This window comes from Gossypium arboreum, chromosome 2, assembly GCF_025698485.1.
Source record: "Gossypium arboreum isolate Shixiya-1 chromosome 2, ASM2569848v2, whole genome shotgun sequence".
Lineage (NCBI taxonomy): Eukaryota > Viridiplantae > Streptophyta > Magnoliopsida > Malvales > Malvaceae > Gossypium > Gossypium arboreum.
In genome coordinates, this window is record NC_069071.1 from 54,345,720 (window position 1) to 54,367,994 (window position 22,275).

A 22,275-nucleotide genomic window follows, 5' to 3' on the forward strand; every position below is an offset into this window, starting at 1 on the left:
AATTAACAATAAATTAATTCAATTGATAACATTTAGTTAATTTTATGACTTAATTTTAGTAAAGAGTAGAAAAAGTAAATTTCGAGATTTTATTTTGACTAAAATTTTACTTATCTTTCTAATTTCGAGCTTAAATTTATATGACTATTCTTTAATTTATGTCTAGTTATGATAATACATACATAATAAATAAATAAAATTATGACCAAAGAAAAAAAAAATTCCTGCACACTAGTAACCAAACCAGATAACAGTGTTGGATATGGTTTCCAAAGCCCCATAAACGTTACCAAGCAGGATCTTATTTTCTTTTTCCTCTATAAACATTTTATATGAAATCTGCAACTCCATGAAAACCGAGATAATCCAACTGATTTATTAAGTTACTTTCAAAAGATGACAGCTAATAAATCTGGAGTTTAAATTACAACATCTGCAAATGTTCCCGACTATGATCTCTTTTGTCTCAAAAATAATTCATCCCATAAGATAAAGTAGGACTCCGATAAACAAATCATAACTCGTCATCAATGCATTTCAGCATCCTTATCATCAAAATAATCCCCAGTATAAGAATCAATAAAATTCAATAAGACAACAATGACCGATGACTCCTGAAAACCAGTTCTACCTTTTACCTGTTATTTGTTCGCTTGAGATGTAGTGATGAACTTGGTAAGAACAAAGCAGTCAGGAGGGTCAATGTTTGTGTAATAGCTCTTGATTGTCTCAGTGATTTCAAACCCGAATTTCTTATAGAAGTTGATGGCATCATCATTGTTTGTCTGAACATGCAAGTAAATTTCTTGTATGTTTTGCTTCAAACAGAGATCAAGAACTGTTGAAGTTGGCATGCATGCAGCAGATAAAGCAACTAAGGAGCAGACCGTACAACATAAGTTATCCGGATGAAGTATGAAGAAGTAGATCAAGCTGTTGTAGTATTTCCGGATGAAGTACTTACAGCTACTGAAGTTAATGCTACTGTTCAATTTCAGTTTCATTTTGTAATATTTTGTAACTTAGTTAAATTAGAACTAAGTAGGTAGTGTATTTAATGCATTAGGTGCTGATAAGATTGATATATCAGTTTATCTAATTTTACAAGTTGCAATTTGCAAGTTGTGCAAGTTGCAATGAAGCCTAAAAATAGTAAGTGAAACTTGTCAAAGCTGACCAGCTTATGACTGGTATATGTACTGGCAGTATGCCATTTTTCAATCCAATGAATTTCAATAGAAATCATTCCAAAAAATACTCTCTCAATTTTTGCTTTCTTTTACCAAGTAAAATTCTGTTTTGTTTACCCTGCAAATATAGAGTTTTTTGAAGCTTAATCTTCCTTCATTCTTTATCCGGGTAAATTACGTTGTTGCTCAAGTTTACACTGAGCTTCATACTTCATCCGGATAAAGTGTGTCAAACACCAACAATTGGTATCTAGAGCCTTATTCTTAGTGGACCTGTCATATTTCAATTCTTACAACCATGGCTTCATCAGGCTTCTCACCAGCTGCACCACCAGGTTTTAATGGAGAGGGCTACCACATTTGGATAGTGAAAATAAAGACCTACCTGCAGGCATTCGATTTGTGGGAAGTGGTCAACTCAGATGTTGAACCAGAACCACTCAGAGCCAATCCAACAGTGGCTCAGATCAAGCAGCATGCTGATGAAAGAACAAAGAGGCATAAAGCTATGTCATGTATCCAGAATAGTGTATCTGATGTGATTTTCACAAGAATCATGGCTTATGAGTCACCAAAGCAGGCCTGGGATAAGTTGAAGGAGGAGTTCCAAGGGACTGACAGAACAAGGCAGCAGCAGCTACTGAATTTAAGAAGGGACTTTGAAAACTTGAAGATGAAAGAGGAAGAAACTGTCAAGCAGTACTCAGACAGAATCATGGCTGTAGTAAACAGCATAAGGCTACTTGGAGATCAATTTAGTGAAGCAAGAATTGTAGAGAAGGTGATCTCAACCTTACCTGAAAGGTATGAGGCAAAGATCTCATCTCTTGAAGACTCAAGGGACTTGACCAGCATATCCTTGACAGAACTAATTAATGCTCTTTATGCTCAAGCAAAGGAGAGCAAGTAGACTGGAGGAGCATCAAGAAGGTGCCTTCCAAGCCAAAACTAGACCAGCCTCAAACTCCTCTAGATACAAGGGGAAGAAAACCTGGTCAGACAAGCCAAAGACAGATGGTGCAAGAAAATATCCACCTTGCCCACACTGTAAAAGGCTAAATCATCCGAGTGAAGTATGTTGGTTTAAACCTGATGTGCAGTGCAAAATCTGCAAAAAGATGGGTCATGCAGAAAAAGTTTGCAAAAACAAAGGCAAACAGAGGCCAAATCAACCTCAACAGGCAAGAGCTGAAGCTCGAGTAGCAGAAGAAGGCAGTGACCAAGAAAAGCAAGTCTTTGTAGTTTCTTGCTCAGCTACCAAAAGAAAAGCCACAAAAGGATGGTTGATTGACAGTGGATGTACTAACCACATGACTCCTGATGCTGCCATCTTCAAGAAAATTGACAAAAGCTTCAAAACAAGGGTGAAGGTTGGAAATGGACACTTCATCAAAGCGGAAGGCAAGGGAGATGTGCTAATTGACATTCCTACAGGTACCAAACTTGTGTCAAATGTACTTTTGGTGCCTGAAATAGATAGAAACCTACTCAGTATAGCTCAGTTGCTTGAAAAGGGCTACTCTGTGGTATTCAAAGGCAATGAGTGCCTAATCAGTGATCCAAATGGATCCAAGCTCATATCAGTGACCATGGCTGACAAAAGTTTTGTGGTGGACTGGAACAAAGGCGTAGACAGTGCCTACACAGCTGCTCGGGATGAATCCAAGCTATGGCACAAAAGACTTGGCCATGTCAACTACAACTCAATGACTCAGCTAACCAAAAAAGATTTGGTTGAAAAATTCACTAACTCAGTTGAAAAAGAAGAAGTTTGTGAAGTATGTCAGCTAGGAAAACAAGCTAGACTACCATTTCCTACAAACAAAGCTTGGAGAGCCTCTCAAAGACTGCAACTTGTACACACTGATGTGTGTGGTCCAATGAAGACTCAATCTCTAAATAGCAGTAGGTATTTCATCTTATTCATTGATGATTACTCGAGCTATTGCTGGATTTATTTTTTGAAACAGAAATCAGAAGTGGCTTCAGTATTTTTTAAGTTTAAAGCTGCAGCAGAGACTGAAACAGGTTGCAAGTTGAAGACATTGAGGTCTGATAATGGGACTGAGTATACTTCATCTAGGTTAAATACGTTTTGTGATGAAGCAGGCATCAAACACCAGCTTACCAACACTTATACACTTCAACAAAATGGTGTAAGTGAAAGAAAGAACAGAAGCTTGATGGATATGGCCAGGTGCTTGATGTTTGAAAAAAATTTGCCTAAGACATTTTGGGCAAAAGCAGTTAACACTGCTGTTTACCTCCAAAATAGGTTCTCAACCAAGGCTTTGGCTCAAAAAACTCCATTCGAGGCCTGGTTCGGGTTCAAACCATCATTGGCTCACCTAAGAGTCTTTAGATGTGTTTGTTATGCTCATATTCCAGCAGCAAAAAGAGACAAGCTTGCTAAAAAAGCTCATCCTGGTATTCTGGCAGGCTACAGCAGTATCAAGAAGGGTTATAGAATACTTGATCCTTCAACAAACAAAGTCTTTGTAAGCAGAGATGTTGTATTCGATGAGAAAGTAAGCTGGAACTGGGATAAAAATGAACCAAAGGCAGTCTCTGAAGATCTTGCAACAGACCAGACTGAAGCTGATCAAAATGGTCTTGAAATGGACATTGATGATGAACCAGTCAGAGGCACTAGACCATTAGCTGAGATTTATGAAAGAGCTCATGTGGCTGCTATTGAACCAAACTGTTTTGAAGAAGCTAAAGCTCATCAAGGATGGAAACAAGCAATGGCTGATGAAATCAGTATGATTGAGAAGAATCAGACCTGGCAGCTAGTTGAAAGACCAATCAATAGAAAGGTCATTGGAGTGAAGTGGGTATTTAGAGGCAAGCACAATGCTGATGGAAGCTTGAACAAATTGAAAGCAATGCTGGTTGTAAAAGGGTTCAGCCAAAAGTATGGCATTGACTACTTTGAAACCTTTGCACCAGTGGCCAGGCTTGACACCATAAGGCTACTAGTTGCCTTAGCAGCACAATTGCAATGGAAAATTCATCAACTCGATGTGAAGTCAACCTTTCTCAATGGTCTCCTTGAAGAAGAGATACATGTTAAGCAGCTTGAAGGCTTCAAAATTGTTGATCAAGAAGACAAGGTGTACAAATTGAAGAAAGCCTTGTATGGCTTGAAACAGGCTCCAAGAGCCTAGTATAGCAGGATTGATGGCTATCTAGCTAGCCTTGGATTTGAAAGAAGCATCAGTGAACTTACTTTGTATGTGAAAAAGCAAGGTAGAGAAACTCAACTGATAATGTCTCTATAAGTTGATGATTTGTTAGTAACAGGAAGAGACAAAGCAATGTTGACAAACTTCAAGTGCAAGATGCAACAAGTGTTTGAGATGTCTGATTTGGGACAAATGTCTTATTTCTTTGGCATGAAAATATCCCAAACTCAGCAAAGGATCTTCCTAAGTCAGAAGTTTTTTGCCTTAAAAATTCTAAACAAATTCTCCATGTAGAATTGCAAGGCAACAAGTACACCAGTTGCCATTGGAGAGAAACTATCAAGCCAAGGCGATTTTGAGAAGGTTAGTGAATCAACCTATAGAAGTCTAGTTGGATGTTTACTCTATTTAACTGCCACTAGACCAGACATTATGTTTGCTGTAAGTTTGCTTTCAAGATTCATGCATTGCTGCAATGAAAAGCACTTCCAAACTGCCAAAATAGTTCTCAGGTACATTAAAGGTACACTGAGCTATGGAATGATGTTCACTAAGGCTGAAAGCATGAAATTAATTGGCTATGCTGATAGTGATTGGGCTGGATCGATAGATGATATGAAGAGTACCTTAGGGTATCTATTCACCCTTGGTTCAGCCATCTTTTGCTGGAGTTCAAAGAAGCAAACTGTTATTACTCAATCAACTGTTGAAGCAGAGTATATGGCACCTGCAGGAGCTATCAACCAAGCCATTTGGCTAAGAAAAATAATGGTCGATTTAAATCAACACCAAAGGGAAGCAACAGAGATTAATTGTGACAACCAATCTGCTGTTGCAATTGCAAAAAATCCAGTGTTCCATGGGAGAACAAAACACTTCAAGATCAAATTTCACTTTGTTAAAGAGATGGAGCAAGCTCAAGAAGTGAAGCTGATTCATTGCAGTTCTGAAGAACAACTTGCTGATATCCTAACAAAGCCCCTTAGTGTGTCAAGATTTGAAGATTTAAGAGCCAAAATAAGAGTTTGCACAATACAAGCCAAGGAGGAGTGTTGAAGTTGGCATGCATGCAGCAGATAAAGCAACTAAGGAGCAGACCGTACAACATAAGTTATCCGGATGAAGTATGAAGAAGCGAGATCAAGTCGTTGTAGTATTTCCGGATGAAGTACTTACACTCACCGAAGTTGATGCTACTGTTCAATTTCGATTTCATTTTGTAATATTTTGTAACTTAGTTAAATTAGAACTAAGTAGGTAGTGTATTTAATGCATTAGGTGCTGATAAGATTGATATATCAGTTTATCTAATTTTACAAGTTGCAATTTACAAGTTGTGCAAGTTGCAATGAAGCCTAAAAATAGTAAGTGAAACTTGTCAAAGCTGACCAGCTTATGACTGGTATATGTACTGGCAGTATGCCATTTTTCAATCCAATGAATTTCAATAGAAATCATTCCAAAAAATACTCTCTCAATTTTTGCTTTCTTTTACCAAGTAAAATTCTGTTTTGTTTACCCTGCAAATATAGAGTTTTTTTGAAGCTTAATCTTCCTTCATTCTTTATCCGGGTAAATTACGTTGTTGCTCAAGTTTACACTGAGCTTCATACTTCATCCGGATAAAGTGTGTCAAACACCAACAAGAACATGGTTCAGTAGCCTCGTACCTGCAAAAATACCAACATTTCAGCAAATTTCTGGACAAATAAGAAACCTGAAGGTACCTGGTTTTTAACCAAAGGAACAAATTTTCAGTGAAACATGTTTGGGACGGTTCTTGCATTTCAATATTTGTTTCTTCAGAGTAAGCTCTCAACATTCGGTTGATTATTCTTTCATGATAGTTATCAATAAGCATGAATCAAGGTTATTCCATTGAATCCTTGCAAGACCTACACCAGAAGAAGATTTTATTTGTTTACTAACCAATGCCTAGCCCGCGATATGGTGCTAAAACACCTAATGTCATGATATACACGCAGATGGCCCCACCTTCCTTCTTCTCCAGCCGACAAGCAATTGATTCAACACATATGTCACTGTAATATGCTGAGTTAGAAAGCAAAAGAGTGACAGTTAGACAAGACCGAACATGACTTAAGTATTAAATATAACGTATAATGTATATAATTATCATGACAAAAGGAAATGGTATGATAATTTTTCTTCGAAAAATAACAGGTTTTGAAATGTCTACAGTTTCAGTGAACAGATATAGACCATAAAGCTCAATAAGCAAGTACCTGCTACATAGCATCGTAATTTTTGGAATCAGGAAATGTTAGCTTCGTATTTTATGACTTTCAGAAGTTTTCTAAAAAAGTTTAATACAGCTACAAACCAACTACCTAGAAGCTCAAAAGCAAAGCAGGGTTAAGATGGATGTATTAGCATTCCATAATATGAGGACAAAGATAGAAAAGACGGTCCAACGTTGAAGATCCATAATGTATTTGAGTCTATGGCAGCAGAAGAGATAATTAATAGTTGCATAGTAGGAACATATATATGCATGTCTTGAAGAGGATGAATGGCACAGATGATGACACTTTTCTTAAGTTCAATAAGCCCAAAAAATTGAATATTGGGGAAAAAAAAGGTTGAAGGTGTTAGTTATCAAATGCTGTGGGACACAATAATTAGAACAAGCAATATATATATATATATATATATATATATATATATATATATAAAGAAAAGGTTATTAAACCTAAAACCATGAATCCAACAACAAATTACTTTCAAAAAGGGTTCCCCTGGAACAATGCAAGGGGCAATTAATCAAATATAGAAGTTAATGTTTCAGGAACAAAGGCTGCCAATTTCATTACCTAATTAAACATAATGGCTGCAGTTTGGTCTTTCATAATAGAAACATAACCAATGGAAGTTTCAACTTCATTATAATCCCGTTGCCAGGCTTATAAATTCTTATTAAACTACTTATGGATCATTTGTAGGCCCAGAAAAACTGGCATTTTTGCAATGCAAAGAGATAAAACCCTAAAAATGCAAAGCCAAAGCCAAAGCCAAAACCAAAAAACACAATAAAAAAATTCCCATAATATGATATGCAGCAGGTAAACGGAACAATAAATTACCCAATAGATAGTATATGCTAATGAACAGAAAAGAAAAAGCCATGATTGAGAAAAGCCATTGCAGAGAAAGAACTAAACGGCATAGAATAAACAAAGAGAACTAGGCATTGTGTTTTCAATCTAAATAAGGAAAATCCAGAAAGGAATAGGCAAGATATAAGGAGCAGACCAAGCTTGGCGAAATCGCCAGAAGCGAGAGCATCGGCGTAGTACTTGTCGTTGTAACGAACAGGGAAGAGAACAGTGTTGAGCTTCTTCAGCTGCATCACATTCTTGTCCCTCACTCCGTCTAGTGATATTGCAAATTCTCGGCCACCCCCCATTGATTACTTTATGGGTCGAAGAAAATACAAGATTTTTGCTGAAACAATGGTGATGATTGGAGAAGGAATGGTACGGACAAGACTGGAACTCTTGTATGTACAACAATGGTAGGCTTTTATACCAAAGACAAGGAAGGATAGGGAGGAAATTTTGGGTTTCCTTCATTTTTCTAAATTATTATTGTTCGCTTCCCACAACTTTTCATGGTTTATTATTATTATTATTATTTATGCTTTCTTCTTCAAAGCTGGGATTGGGCGTTTAGAATATATGCCAGCAAATGTCAAATGTAGTTACCAACGACAAACTTGTATACATTTCAAAATTATCTTCATAGAACAGTCAAATCAAACAATAACAAACGAATTCCATTTCAAATTCTTCTTATAAATAAAAAGAGAAAAAAAGAATTAATTTTTGAGGACCATAATTGATTCTCACCTCCAAGCGGATACCACATATTATTCTCACGGTTAAAATTATTACTCCTTTTAATAAAAGAGATTTAATTCATGTATAACCCTTAAAAATTATGCATTTCTATTTTTCAATTTAAAAATCGTTTATTCATTAAATTTATTAAGTATTTTTTAATTAAAATTTGTTAACAGGTTAGGATTGATAAAAATAAGTATGATAATTTTTACATAAACTACCAACAATTATAATTATTCAACTAGGATTTTAAAATGAAATGGACTAGAATTCAAATTCTATACAATACAGGGGCTAAAATCATATTTTAACCTATTCTTATTCACGTCTGCATCTACGACTACAATCAAAGAGATCCCATTGTCACATGCTCACCAACACCCTTTCTTCACCACAAATTCCCTGCTAAACCAGAGCGAGAGAGCTCTAGAAATGGCTGAGAAGCAGAAGAAGAAGAAATCAAAAGTAATCATCGTAGGAGGGAGCATAGCAGGGGTCTCATGCGCCCATGCGCTTACTTCAATAGGATGGCAAGTTGTGGTGATCGAGAAAACTGCCGCTCCCCCAACCGGTAGCCCAACCGGTGCTGGACTGGGGCTGGACCCTTTGGCTCAAATGCTCATTACTTCATGGATTGCTAATCCCCACCTTCTTCAGCACGCCACCTTGCCCCTCACAATTGATCGAGTAAATGTCAAATCTTTTTACTTTCCCTTTACCAGATTTTCACTCACATTAGCTATGCAGTTTCTTAATAATTGGGCCTATCTAGATTGAATCTTGTGGTTTCTCGTATTAATTTGACATCTACATGACTACTTTGCCGGGTAGTTTTATCAGTCGGTAATCTTTACATTACATGATTGGTTGCTAGTTTTGTTACTATATTGTGCCATTTTTTGTGGAAAAGTGTTATTAACAGAACCAAGCAACTGATAGTTCTACAAAGGTGAGTTGGACACTGACAAGAGATGAGGAATGCAATTTTAGAGCAGCACATTGGGCTGATCTCCATGGCCTTCTGTACAATGCATTGCCACCAGATATATTCTTATGGGGTCATCAGTTCATCTCTTTCAGCATTTCTGAGGACAAATCCTATATCAAAGTTAAGGCTAAAGTTCTTCGAAACGATAAGATCGTTGAGATAGACGGAAATTTACTGGTCGCAGCAGATGGGTGCCTGTCTTTAATCCGCCAGAATTTTCTCCCAGACCTTAAATTGAGGTATATTTCAGTATGTGTAGCTTAATAAAACTTTAAATTTGCTCCTACTTTGCTGACTGCAGTGCTTTATGGTAAGTATCTTTTGTTAAACTGCGAGTTAATGCAACACTCTTCGCAGGTATTCCCGTTACTGTGCATGGAGAGGGGTTCTTGACTTCTCAGGAAGAGAGGATTCCGAAACCATTGAAGGCATCAGAAAAGCATACCCTGACCTTGGGAAATGCTTGTATTTCGACCTCGGCTCTAAAACTCATTGTGTGCTTTATGAACTTCCCAATAAAAGGCTGAATTGGATTTTCTGTGTCAATCAACCTGAGCCTGAGATAAAGGTGCTTGTTTACTCTAATTTGATACATTTTGCTGCTTACATAGCAATTACATGTTATATTAATGACGTTTTCAGGACAGCTAAAGTCGGATACGATCGTACTGCTTTGACATGCCTCTGTATTTCCTTTTTGCTGCATGTTCAGAGAAATTCAGTTACTATGAAAGTAAGCGAAGACATGATCGATGAGATGATGAAAGAAGCAGAGAAAGCTTGGGTTCCGGAGTTGGTTAAAGTGATGAAGGAGACCAAGAACCCTTTCTTAAATGCCATATATGATTGTGACCCTCTAAGGCAGATCTATTGGGACAATGTAGTGTTGATTGGAGATGCTGCTCACCCAACAACTCCTCATGGTCTAAGAAGCACAAACATGTCGATACTAGATGCAGCAGTTCTTGGCAAATGCCTCGAGAAGTGGGGAGTGGAGAATTTACACTCAGCTCTGGGAGAATATCAGTCGATTAGGGTACCTGTTACCTCTAAACAAGTGCTGCACTCACGGAAGTTGGGCCGTATTAAGCAAGGCTTGCATCTTCCTAATGGAAAACAGTTTGATCCGAAGAAAGCAACTTCAGAGGACCTCAAAGAACTTCAACAGAAGAACATGCCCTTCTTCACTAGTGTTTATTAATTACCTGATTCTATCTTACACCGTGTTTGACTCTCAAAGGATGAAAAATAAAAATTGATATTAAAGTACTCTGCAGAATACCTGAACTGTAAGAGAAACAATTTCCTTTGATCTATACATTGGCCCTCCGGTCAGAACATGGTGCATATAACTAGGTGACTTTTTTGCTGTTGACCAAAAACGGGAACTTTTATTAATAGGTATAGTATATGCATAAGCACTAAGGAAAAAATTTTCAACCATAAAAATATCTTTTATTTTATCATATTATTAAATAAATATTTTAAAATATCTATAATATTTATTAGTTAAAAAAGTTACTTAGAATAGAAGTGGTGATATTTATACATTTAAAAATTATTATAATTTAATTTACCAGTTATTATTTAAGAAAAAGTTTGACGCTAACAAAATTTTAATAATTTTAAAATAGAATTATTAGTTGAATGGAACTCTAAGAATATTAATATAAAAAAAGTTGTGATAATTATAATTATATTTTAATTTACATTTATTAATTAAAATAGTTATCATTTAATTTTGACATTATTATAAAATGAAATTTTTATTTTTATTTAAAAATTGTTACTTTTATATATGTAAAATAGAGTTATTAATTAAATAGAACTCTAAGTATTTTAATTATCACTTAATTACTATTGTAGTTAAATAATCACTTAAGTATCATAGTTATGTATGGATTAAAATTTAATTTTAATTTTACATACGGATTAAAATTTATCTTTAGCTTTATAGATAAGATGTAATATTTACTATATTCGATCAAGTAGCATCTAAAAGAATTACTCACAACAAGTAAAAATTGTTAACAATAATAAACTATAATTATATAAAAAGATTAGAACATTAAAATAATAATTTTTCAAAAGACAGTTTTAAATCATAATTGAATGACGACACCAAAGGTAAACATAATATTATTTGTAAACATTTTTGTTTTTACCCTTTTTCAAATTTGTATATTATTTTATTAGTTTTACGTATTTATTTAATTTTTATTTTCGTTATTTTATTTTCTCAAGTATTTTTTTAAAACTAATTGAACTTTAATATAAATTAAATTATATTTTAAAATTATAAAAATATATTATTTAATAAATTAAAAATATATAAAATTATGCATAGCACATGCGAGACATTAGAAACTAGTACTATAAAAAATATTATTCAACAAAATAATACAGGGTCAATATTATCTACCAAAACAACACAAATGTGACGTGAGATTGAATCCAATAAGATTAACAATGACGACAAAATTAATTACTATAGCCCAAAAAAAATTCCAGTGCCACAACTCATCCTCTTAACCATAAATCATGGTTTTCATAGAAAGTTTTATTTCTCACTCGACAAATGTGTTATAAGAACGAAAAAGAGGAGACACTTCCAAGCAAGTTTCTAAATAATACATACTACCAATAACAAAACAAAAGAAAAAATGTGAATTTCATTTCTGATAACCGGCACATGAAACAAACAGGTTTGCATTCTTAACCCAATAGCTATTTTCTACTAAGATCGTGAAATTAGACCGACTTTGCAGGCCATGTTGCTTGAGCTGACATGATTATACCTACGATCACCCCGAACAGTCCAAGTGCACTGCCAAAAATCTCAATCACAAGAATCTTCACAAACAGTGAGGAGTTTTGTGCATCAGACAGCGCACAGCTACTTCCAATTATTCCAACACACAATCTGTCCCCAAAACAATCCATAAGTACACAGAAATAAGCAAAAATATTAATTTAGATTAAAAAAAAAATTAAGGTAGGGAGGCACACCCGCAAACAAGGTTTGCAAACCCAACAATAATTCCTGAAGCAAAGATTGCATATCCAGCTCTAAGAGACTCTGGTTCATATATCTGTGATGAAGGAACACTCTCTAACTTTGTTTGTAAAATAATTGCCACAATAACACCATAGATAGCAACAGCTTCGCAGAAGATCACACTGCAATGACAGTATAGAAGAGCAAAAATTACTATTTCCATAGGGCATATTACAGCATTTCAAAATCAACAATGCTGAGAAAATGTTTAACCTAGATTGAGACATATTTTAACGGCACCATAAATTGAAAAAATTCGCCTGAAAAGGATGGGCACTGTTTAGTATCTTCAATCCTATTCCATGACTCATAATTGTCCCCCCATTCAGCAATGCACTCTAATTTAAAACTCATCCAACAGACAGACAGTACACACAACACCTAAATCCCATAACGAGAAACTCTGAGGATTAGCTATGATATGTAAGTAGAAACTTGAGCTCATACATATGAGGGACCTTTTGTTGGACAAAACTCTGAGGCCTTTGGGACAAAGTGGATAATACCTCACGGGTTGGTGCTGTCTCACTGTACATGAATAGAGTTGAGTAAATAACCAGCAACTTGTCTCAATATTTCAATTGCAGCAGGCATATGAAAATTTGTAAGGCATTAAATGGGAAAAAGCCAGAGTCAAATTTCAAGTGATTGATTAACAAATTGGGTCCATTAGATAGCTAGCCCGTGTCAAGGTCAGAGCCATTTATTTTGTGTATATCTTTTTACTATTTTACTGTTTCTGTTAAGTCGTTGGTAACTGCAGAAAGGTGAGAAATGAGTGCACCAAGAATCTTGGAATATAACGAGCAAAAGGATCAACGAATTGAAAATTCTCTCTCAACAACATTGGCATCAAAGCTCTGATTCCGACACCATAGTTGATGGTGTAGCTACCAGAATGCAAAAGGAACTCACCCAAGTCCAAGGCAAGACTAAACTCGATGTGCAGCAATTCAATAAGAAGTTTGATGACATTCGAGCAAAGTTGAAGCATGATTTATAAAACTTCCTTGATTTGATGACCCAGAGGACAATCAGATGAAGCATCTAACACTAAGGTCAACAAAGAGTGACACTAGGAAGACAAGCCTTTACTCCAATTCAACCAGGGTATTTGGATCAAGGGAATCACCGTTTCTTCAAGTGAAATACCCCAAGTTCAATGGTGAAGATTTTAAAGGGTGGTTGCTCAAGCTTTGAGCAATACATTGTGGCTGCACGAGTAGCTAACAACCATACGGTCAAGGTGGTAATGCTAAACTCGGAAAGGACGTGCCCTTCAATGGCACCAGTACTAGGCCCAAAATACGAGGGGGTCTGGGTAATCCAGTATGAGCTACTGGGAAGCAATGAAGGCTCGTTCGCTACAGGAGAATACGGTGATCCTATGGAAGAGTTGGTCAACCAAAACCAATCTGGTACCATTGATCACTACCATGAGAAATTTGTAGGTATACTCAATTTACTCCAGCTTGATGACACTTGCGCGTCGATTATTTGTGTTAGCAACATGAAACTTAAGATATCTCAAATCTTTAAGGCTATTTATATCCAAGTCCATGAATGAGGCCATGCACTTAGCTAAACATATCAAGGCTATAAACCCTAACGACAAGAAAACTCCTATTTTACCTACCTATAAACCAACTTGCCTTCTTCTTTGCCAGACAGCCTATACCTCCACTAAGCCATGATCCTTACCACCATTGCAACCTACTCAAAATTTCCACCAAATTCCAACCTGAACCTAAAACCAAACACCTTAAATACTGAAAAAGGTCCCCCTACCTATAACCAATATACCAACTACAAAAACAAAAGGCTGACAGAAACTGGGGGAAGAAGGAAAAAAGGTCTCTGCTACTGGTGTGGCTTGAAATTCTCGTATGGTCACAAGTGTATGAAACCCCAACTCATTCAGTTGTTAGCAGAATCTATGGACGAGAAGAGTGAACCTAAAGTATTCTCGAACTGTTGAGACAACCTTGATGCTCTAGCAGTTGAGAATGAGCAGCCAATATTGTTTCTCCAGGCCATGATGGGGTCACCTGGTTTTCAAACTATGAGAGGCAATGGGAAAACTGGTGAGCATGCCATCAGTATGCTTGTGGACTCTGGTAGCATTCATTAATTTTATTGACACTAGAGTGGTTAAGCAATTGGGGTTAAGGGTTGTACCTGGACCTAGAATGGGAGTGACTTGCAAACGGTGGAAATCTATTTACAATGAGCAAATGTCTAAAATTACAATGGTCAGCACTGAACATGATGTTTTGCTTAGACTTTATGGTTCTACCCTTGTCTGGCTGTGAAATAATATGAGTACAATGGTTGGTCACTCTTGGACCAATCCTATGGGATTTCTTCTCACAAAGCAATTTGGATTCAATGAAAAGTCGTACAAGCTATAGGGAGTTCAAGCTACTACAGTTAGCTTATCATCCCAGAAAGTTGCTACTGAGTTATTATTGTCATTTATGTCAATAGAAGCATCACAACCTTGTGCTTATTTGTTAACAGTTTCAAAACCTCTTACCTAATCTAATTTTATCATTGATGAACAACAAATCAGTAACAAGGGGCAGATGATTAAATCAACACTCTATGAGTTCAATCATTCATTTACACTCTTACAAGATTGCCACCTGTTAGGATCCAAGATCATAGAATCTCACTGAGGGATGAGAATCAAACAATAAAAATTAGGCCCTCCAAGCATCCTACTGCCATTGAAAGGTCGATAGAAGAAAAGCCAGACAATGGTGACCTTAGAAATAGTGAATTTGAGGACCATTTGCTACATTTGAGAAAGGTATTTGAAGTGTTACAAAAAATCAATCGTTCCTTAAACATAGAAAGTGTCTTCTTGCTGCTCAAGAGGAGGAATATTTGGGTCATATCATTAGTGTTGTAAGGATGACTATGAATGCTAGCAAAGTACAAGCAATGCTAGATGGCTTACCCCATGTCATGTGTAGACAGATTGTCAAAATATGCACATTTTATACTTGTCTATACCCTTTTACAAGCCCTCTGTTACCAAGTCTTCATCAACTTTTTAAGCTACATGGTTTACCCCATATCATAGTCTTTGATAGAGATTAGGTATTCCTTAGTAGCTTCTGGTAAGAACTCTTAAAGACTGGACTACCTTAAAGTTTTCAACATCCTACAACCCTCAAGCACATTGAAACCTATTTAAGGTGCATGACTAGTGAGACTACTAAAGAGTGGGCCATGTGGTTACCATTGGCTATGTATTGGCAATGTATTGGCAAATTTAACCCATATCCCTTGTCCTCGACACAGGAATGGCTTCCCCTTTTCCTAGTCTGAGCAACAGAGGTTGCAAAGTCAAATTTCATGTTATTTCAAATTGGTTAAATTAGTTGTAATCAAAAAATGCCTGGTTGTAGTGGGTCCATTAGTTAGTTAGCCCATGTCAAGTCCAGAGTCATTTACTTTGCAATTATCTTTTTACTATTTTATGGTTTCTCTTAAGTCATTGGTAGCTGCAGATAGGTGAGCAATGTGTGCACCAGCAATCTAGAATATAATGAGAAAAGGAATGAAGGAATAGGAGAATGGAATTACCGTTTGGAAATTCTTTCTTTCTCCCTTTCTTCTCTGTTATTCTAATACTCTTCTTCTTCCGGTTACACATATGACATGTCAGTATCATCTTGGGACACATTCGAGGCCAGCAGTAACACAAAAAGAGATAAAAAGGGGATTCATACAGAAGAATACTAAAATTATAGCTACTCTTGTTACTTATGCTTGACGTTAAAGCCTTATACCCCAATTGAATTTCCAAGCAATAAAAATTATATAGAACGAAAGCCTAGGAATCAGCAAACTTGGGTGACCTAAAATTTTCTTGCTTCCTAGTTTCCCCCTAATTGATTTTAGAAGGCCAGTAACAAAATTTAATTCAATCCAATAATTTATAAACTGTAAAACAAACTTAATCAATAGATTAGTGTTTATGAAAAAAAAATCGATGGATTTACAGATAAAATGACACAATAACTGCGAAAACCATAAGAAAATGAAAAAATTTACCTAATGAGATTCTTGGAAGTGATTCGAGGAGCTTTAATAGCGGCACCGATCAAACTACTCCCAGTTATGTAAATTCCCCTATGAATATATATAAGCAATTTAACACATATTTCATGAAATTATGCATAAGATTTATAGAAAATAAAGAATATATATATCTATATATATATAAAAGAAGGGGTACCAGGCGGCGCCGAGGACGGAAACGCCGATGGCAATGGCGATACCGACGGCGGAGAAAGTATAAGGTGAAATCTTGACAAGAGCAGTGGACCAGGAGCTTGAGTCTCCTAATGTTGCTGCCATTTTTCTTAATTTGCTTTACTTCTTGCTCTGATGATTTGTTGCCCTTTGAATGGATCTAATGAGATCAGGGAAGAGAGGAGAGAGAAAGAGAGAGAGAGATCTTTTTCCCAAAAAAAAAATAATTAAAGAAACAAAAATACAGATTTATGTCCCCGACTCAGGGAAAAAAAAAACGAAATTTCGTGCTTTGGGTTGAGAGACGACGTCGTTTTCTCAAATTTGTTATTGGGATAAAGCAACATTTAGTCCCTAAACTTAATAACTTTTCAACTTAGTCCTTACATTTTCTTTTGTCTAGATTGATACTCAAACTTGGATTTCATCAAACAATTTAGTCTATTTTTGTGACAGTTAAATGATGATGGCATGACACTCTTTGATTGTGTCATATCATTATTTGAATTTCTTTATGCTCTATTTGTAAACTTTTGAAAATTTGAATTAGAATTTCAATTGTAATGCAAATTGTAAAAATGAAATGAATATGTTATGTACAAATTAGTTTAGATTCAAATTAATATATATTAAAAAGTATAAAAATATGAATTTGTCAAAATTAAAAATATTTTAAGGATTTTAAGTTTATTACTAAATATAAATCTAAGAAATAATCATAAATATTACCTTTCTAAATAATTTACTACTCAATCCATATTATTTTTAAAATTCAAATTCAAATTTTTAAATCCTAATTCAATAAACACTACCTTCAAGATAACGTGTCTAAATTTATTAATACCAAAACACAAAAGAACAGATGATACGTTAAATTTTCTCAAACCATTGAACCAAGTCTACGATTCCATACCCTTTTTTGCCAGATAACCAGCCACAATATTCGCAGGTTGACAGACATGCAGCAATCAATATGAGTGAAATCTAGAAGAAAGAAATTGGGACATATTTAATGATACATCCAACCGAAATTAAACAAGACTAGATAATTGAAGCTTGAATGGGCAGTTGCCTTCCACCTACACATTCTAAAGTCCCAAAGCAAAAAGTAATAAAATCTTCAAATATTCAAATAATATGCAAGTATATACAATGGTCAACAAGTAATAAAATAGTAAGTAAAAGGTATCGTCTCCACAGAGAAACTGTATAGGTAAATATTGTGAAAATAAAATCTTAACAAATTGGTGATGGAAATAATTGTGAGTAGATTGAATTAACTAATTAATTTAACTAAAACTTAAGTATGCTAAAAATGAATGAAAGATGTAAACACATAGCAATAAGCAACACTTCACAAGTTTAATTACTATGACATGAACAATATTGATGATGTTACGGAAGAAATCCATGGTAACTCGGTTATATATTAACCCATGAAATCACGCTTATTAAATTATTAATTTTTTCTAGCATATTTCTGTGTTCAATCAACTTAGTAATTTTCATAAGCAGACATCAAATAATGTGAGATAACAAAAATATTTCTATATTGAAACAGTTTAATCACATTAATCTTAAGGTTATGAAATTCAATAAATTTATTTTGATATTATTATTAATTTGACCTAATTTATCATAAAAAGATCAAACATGCACCATTTAGATATTATGTCAATTAATTACAATTTCGGTCTGATTAAATAATTAATTCAATTGCATCCCTACATTTATAATGTATGAATAACATGTTCATGATTTTATTTGAATGAATAAGCAACCAAGACACATAACATCATTTTTAGCAAATGAGAGCCTTGAAAAACTCTCTTCACATGGCCAATCCTTACTCTAAGGAAAGTGGGTGGATGGCTTTACTATTGTGACAGCCCTAATTTGACCTTAGTCGGAAAGTGGTTTCGAGACCACAAAACCGAGTTGTAAAAAAATAATTAATCGTCATATTTAATGCTTAATATATTTGAAAGTGCATGTGTGAAAGTTTCATACTTTAATTTCTTTAATTGTATGTGAAATTTATTAGAAAGGACTTATGTGAGAAAATTAGAAATGTGCTAGGCAAATGTAAAGTGGCCTATTTATGCATGTTATAAAATAATTGTACTTGCATGTTAAATAACCCTTTTGGTTATAGTATAGGCCCGATGAGGAATTTATATTAAAATAGATGTAAATAATTAGTTAATGGTTGTATAATTGAATTTTGTTAAGTAATAATAATAATAAAAAGAAAAAAGGTGATAAAACAAAGGTTCATTCTTTTGGTTCTTCTTGGCGAATTGAAGAAAGAAAGAAGGAAAGATTTCGGTCACTTTAAGCTCAAGGAAGGTTAGTTAATTGTGTTAGATTTTAAAATTTTAAGCTTGTTTCTAGTTAATTAGCAAATTTCTTACATAGCCCATGTCAAAATTTGAAATTTTGGCGATGGTTTGAGCATTCGGTTTGGTTATTAAAGGATGAGCTTGGGTTATGATCTTTATGTTGTATGAAAAATTGTTGAAGAGAAGGGTTTAAGTTAGTCAAATTATAAATTTTAACACTCATGAGTATAATGACCAAACATAGATTTGTTTAATGAATTGAACAAATACCGTGTGAGTAATTGAAATGAATGAGTTTGAGGTTGGATCATATTAAGATTCGGCTTTGTACATAAATATTAAGAGTTTGATATTTTTTTTAATGATTATTGGATGGTAAATAAGGTTATGCATAAGATAAATATTAAGATTATGGTTGACTTGTATTTAGTGAAGTTCGGCCAATGACTTTATGTACATGCTTATTCGGTTTAAGTAGAGTAAATGTGACGGGTAGATATGACTAGGTTGTAGTTTATTATTGATTCGTTTGACTGTATGAATTAGCTTGTAAATTGGTTTGGATATAGTAAATAATAAGCATGCTTGGTAACGGTAAGGTTATTGATAATATGTCATGACTTTAACTTAACTAGTTGATTGGATAAGAAATGAATTGGATATATATAGATAATATTGACGAACCGCTTAGCTTATGAGTTTATATATTGGTTCGGCTACTAAGCTAGAAAATAATTGTTGGTAACATGGTATCCGTATCTATGCACCTATGTAGATATATATATATATGTGGTATTTTAAGTATAATTGTTCATTTGATAAAGTTGGCTAATAGTTCAAGTAAGGATTACTCTATTCGATATGTCCATGAATTGAGGCAATGGGTTCGGTAATTAGCTTAGTACATTCGGGTAATATCACATGTCCGATCATAGTTAAACATTCGATAGTTGTGATTCTTTGGCTATAATATTTGAATATCACTATGGGAAAAATATATGATCGGTTGCCTATTATTTACTTTGAAATGAATCTTAATAAATAGGTATTCGTATATAGTAAAGTTGGACAAGTAATTGAATAAATTTATTTGTTTTATTAAGCTCAAGAGCATAGAGGGTCTAAATCAGATAAAGGAAAAGAGAAAGCAGTCGAGTAGCCTATCCGCAACCGTTTGAATATACCGAGGTAAGTCGTTGAGTAATGAAACTTAGTTTATGATTTGATAAGGCAATTATTTATCTATGAGCATAATAATTAACTTGTGACCTAATGATTCTACTTGAATTACATGACAAAATAAATAAGTAAAGTATTTACTTGTAGCCGTTTGGTTATAGAAATCTTTTGGATTAACGAAACGGGATCACGTTATTTGTTTAAGACTAATGAATCGAACGATGTATGGTTAGTAAACATACTGTAATCGCATTCAAGTATCAGGAATGATATTCAAATGTGATATGATATATAGATATGTATGCATATATGTGTGAATGTTAATCGGGGTGTAAATCCGAGCTTGGGTTCGAAGGGCTTTTAAGCCAGTGTTAATCGGGGTGTAAATCCGAGCTTGGGTTCGAAGGGCTTTTGAGCCAGTGCTAATAACCAAACTTAATTACGAAGGGCTTTTGAGCCAGTGCTAATAACCGAACTTAGTTTCGAAGGGCTTTTGAGCCAGTGTCATAACCGGACTTAGTTCCGAAGGGCCTTCGAGCCAGTAGCCTAATCCGAGCTTGGTCTCGAAGGGTTTTGAGCCAGTGTTAAGAATCATGCTTGATTCCGAAGGGTGGTTGTGCCGGCATAATATTTGAGGTTGAAAACCCATAAGTGTTCGCACGAGAAATCATATAATACATATGGAAACAATTTTAAACACCTGTGCTACTTACCGTAAGATAACCAGGTAAGTAATTTACTCTCGTTGAGAATACAATTGATTTTAAACTATGACTACGAAATTCGGTAGGTATGCTTAGACCATTGTTAAATCATTCAAATGTTTATAATCTGATCATGATGCATGAGTTCAAGATTAGAGAGTTCAATTTCATAAATATGAGATATATGTGTATATGCATGAGATTGATATGGAAATTTGAGATGAACAGATTCTACTATAGATTGAATTTAAATTGGATATATTGACTTTACCTTTGTGATATGAATGATAAAAATGATACCTTAGTTAGGTTTATATTCGGCCAAAGGATGGAACAAGTAAACTTTCAAATTATTATGCCACTCTTTTAAATGATTTCATTACCTAAAACTTACTAAGCATCAAGTGCTTAATCTTTTGCTTAAATTCTGCTTTATAGATTTTGTTCGTCACCATCGGACTCGAAGGTGTCAAAGTCAAGTCATCCACACTATCTAAGCCACTTTTGGTACTCTTCAGTTGAATTTTATAATGGCATGTATAGGGCTGACCCTTGTTGTTAATTAAGTATCTTTTGGTAATGTATATTCGTATAGCCATGCGAAAATGGCTTGTATATTTTGAGTATAACATTATGATCATTTTGTATATATGGTCTTATGATATGGTTATTAAGTGGTGTGGAAATGTTTGGTAATGATTAGCCATTGGAATGGCCAATCATGGTCCTATTGGTGCTACGTATGTCATGGCTAACCGTGATTATACTTGGAAATAATGTATGTCAAATTACTAGTTGATTCATGGAAAACTATGAAATAGGTGAAATTTACCTTAAAATAGATGCTGACAGCAGCAGTGATGTGAGTTTGAAAAATCACTAAAAATAGTAGAAATGGAATAAAATAATGAATAAATTATGTAATCGAATCTTGATGAGTCTATTTTCATATGAAAGAAACGAAACAACCATATGAGCCGTATTTTATAAGATGTTTAAGTTTTCGTGAAACAGGGCCAGAGCATTTTCTGGATCCCCTATTCTGACTTTGGAAATTCACCATAAATTAACCAGAGATAATTAGAAGTCATGCTTTATATGTACAGATTTCGTTTTGAGTCTAGTTTCATTAGAAATAAACGGCATAAGTATTGAAGCCCTGTACAGGGAGATATCTAAGTCGTAATGCATGAAGGTCAGAGTAGTCGAACCCTGAAACAGGGGAGACTTTAACTAATAAACTGTACTAATTGGCCTGACCAAAAATTCTAGAAAATAATTAGTAAATATATGTATGAGTCTAGTTTCAGGAAAAATTTATAGAATTGGATTTCGAGTTTTGGAACTCGAGATATGAATTTTAGAGTGACTGTGATGCAGTTAGCCAGCTCGTCTAGAAATTTTAAAAATGAAATGTATGAGCTGTTTAAGTAAGGAATTAAGTCTGTCAGCACCTCGTGTTCGACTCCGGCAACGGTCTCGGGTACGGGGTGTTAC

At 34.7% G+C, this 22,275-nt stretch overlaps 3 protein-coding genes across 4 annotated transcripts; 1 reads left to right on the forward strand and 2 right to left on the reverse strand.

Moving 5' to 3' along the window:
* Nucleotides 1-512: 512 nt before the first annotated feature.
* Nucleotides 513-8,110, reverse strand: LOC108463727 (uncharacterized). The gene is made up of 4 exons (XM_017763631.2): nucleotides 7,652-8,110; nucleotides 6,308-6,430; nucleotides 6,019-6,048; nucleotides 513-838 (listed from the first exon to the last, which is right to left on the reverse strand). The coding sequence occupies exons 1-4, from the start codon at nucleotides 7,803-7,805 to the stop codon at nucleotides 642-644; spliced, it is 504 nt and encodes a 167-aa protein (XP_017619120.1). The 5' UTR covers nucleotides 7,806-8,110; the 3' UTR covers nucleotides 513-641.
* A 451-nt stretch (nucleotides 8,111-8,561) lies between these two features.
* On the forward strand, nucleotides 8,562-10,581 carry LOC108463717 (uncharacterized). 2 transcript variants are annotated; one of them, XM_053024799.1, is made up of 4 exons: nucleotides 8,562-8,928; nucleotides 9,164-9,468; nucleotides 9,587-9,797; nucleotides 9,872-10,086. In XM_053024799.1, the coding sequence occupies exons 1-4, from the start codon at nucleotides 8,674-8,676 to the stop codon at nucleotides 9,878-9,880; spliced, it is 780 nt and encodes a 259-aa protein (XP_052880759.1). In that variant the 5' UTR covers nucleotides 8,562-8,673; the 3' UTR covers nucleotides 9,881-10,086. The 2 variants fall into 2 exon arrangements, with proteins under 2 accessions (XP_052880759.1, XP_017619112.1); XM_017763623.2 differs by having other exon boundaries at nucleotides 8,572-8,928; nucleotides 9,942-10,581.
* Nucleotides 10,582-11,757: 1,176 nt separating this feature from the next.
* On the reverse strand, nucleotides 11,758-16,940 carry LOC108460662 (V-type proton ATPase subunit c''1). The gene is made up of 4 exons (XM_017760256.2): nucleotides 16,537-16,940; nucleotides 16,353-16,430; nucleotides 12,239-12,409; nucleotides 11,758-12,152 (listed from the first exon to the last, which is right to left on the reverse strand). The coding sequence occupies exons 1-4, from the start codon at nucleotides 16,656-16,658 to the stop codon at nucleotides 11,981-11,983; spliced, it is 543 nt and encodes a 180-aa protein (XP_017615745.1). The 5' UTR covers nucleotides 16,659-16,940; the 3' UTR covers nucleotides 11,758-11,980.
* Between the last annotated feature and the right edge of the window lie 5,335 nt (nucleotides 16,941-22,275).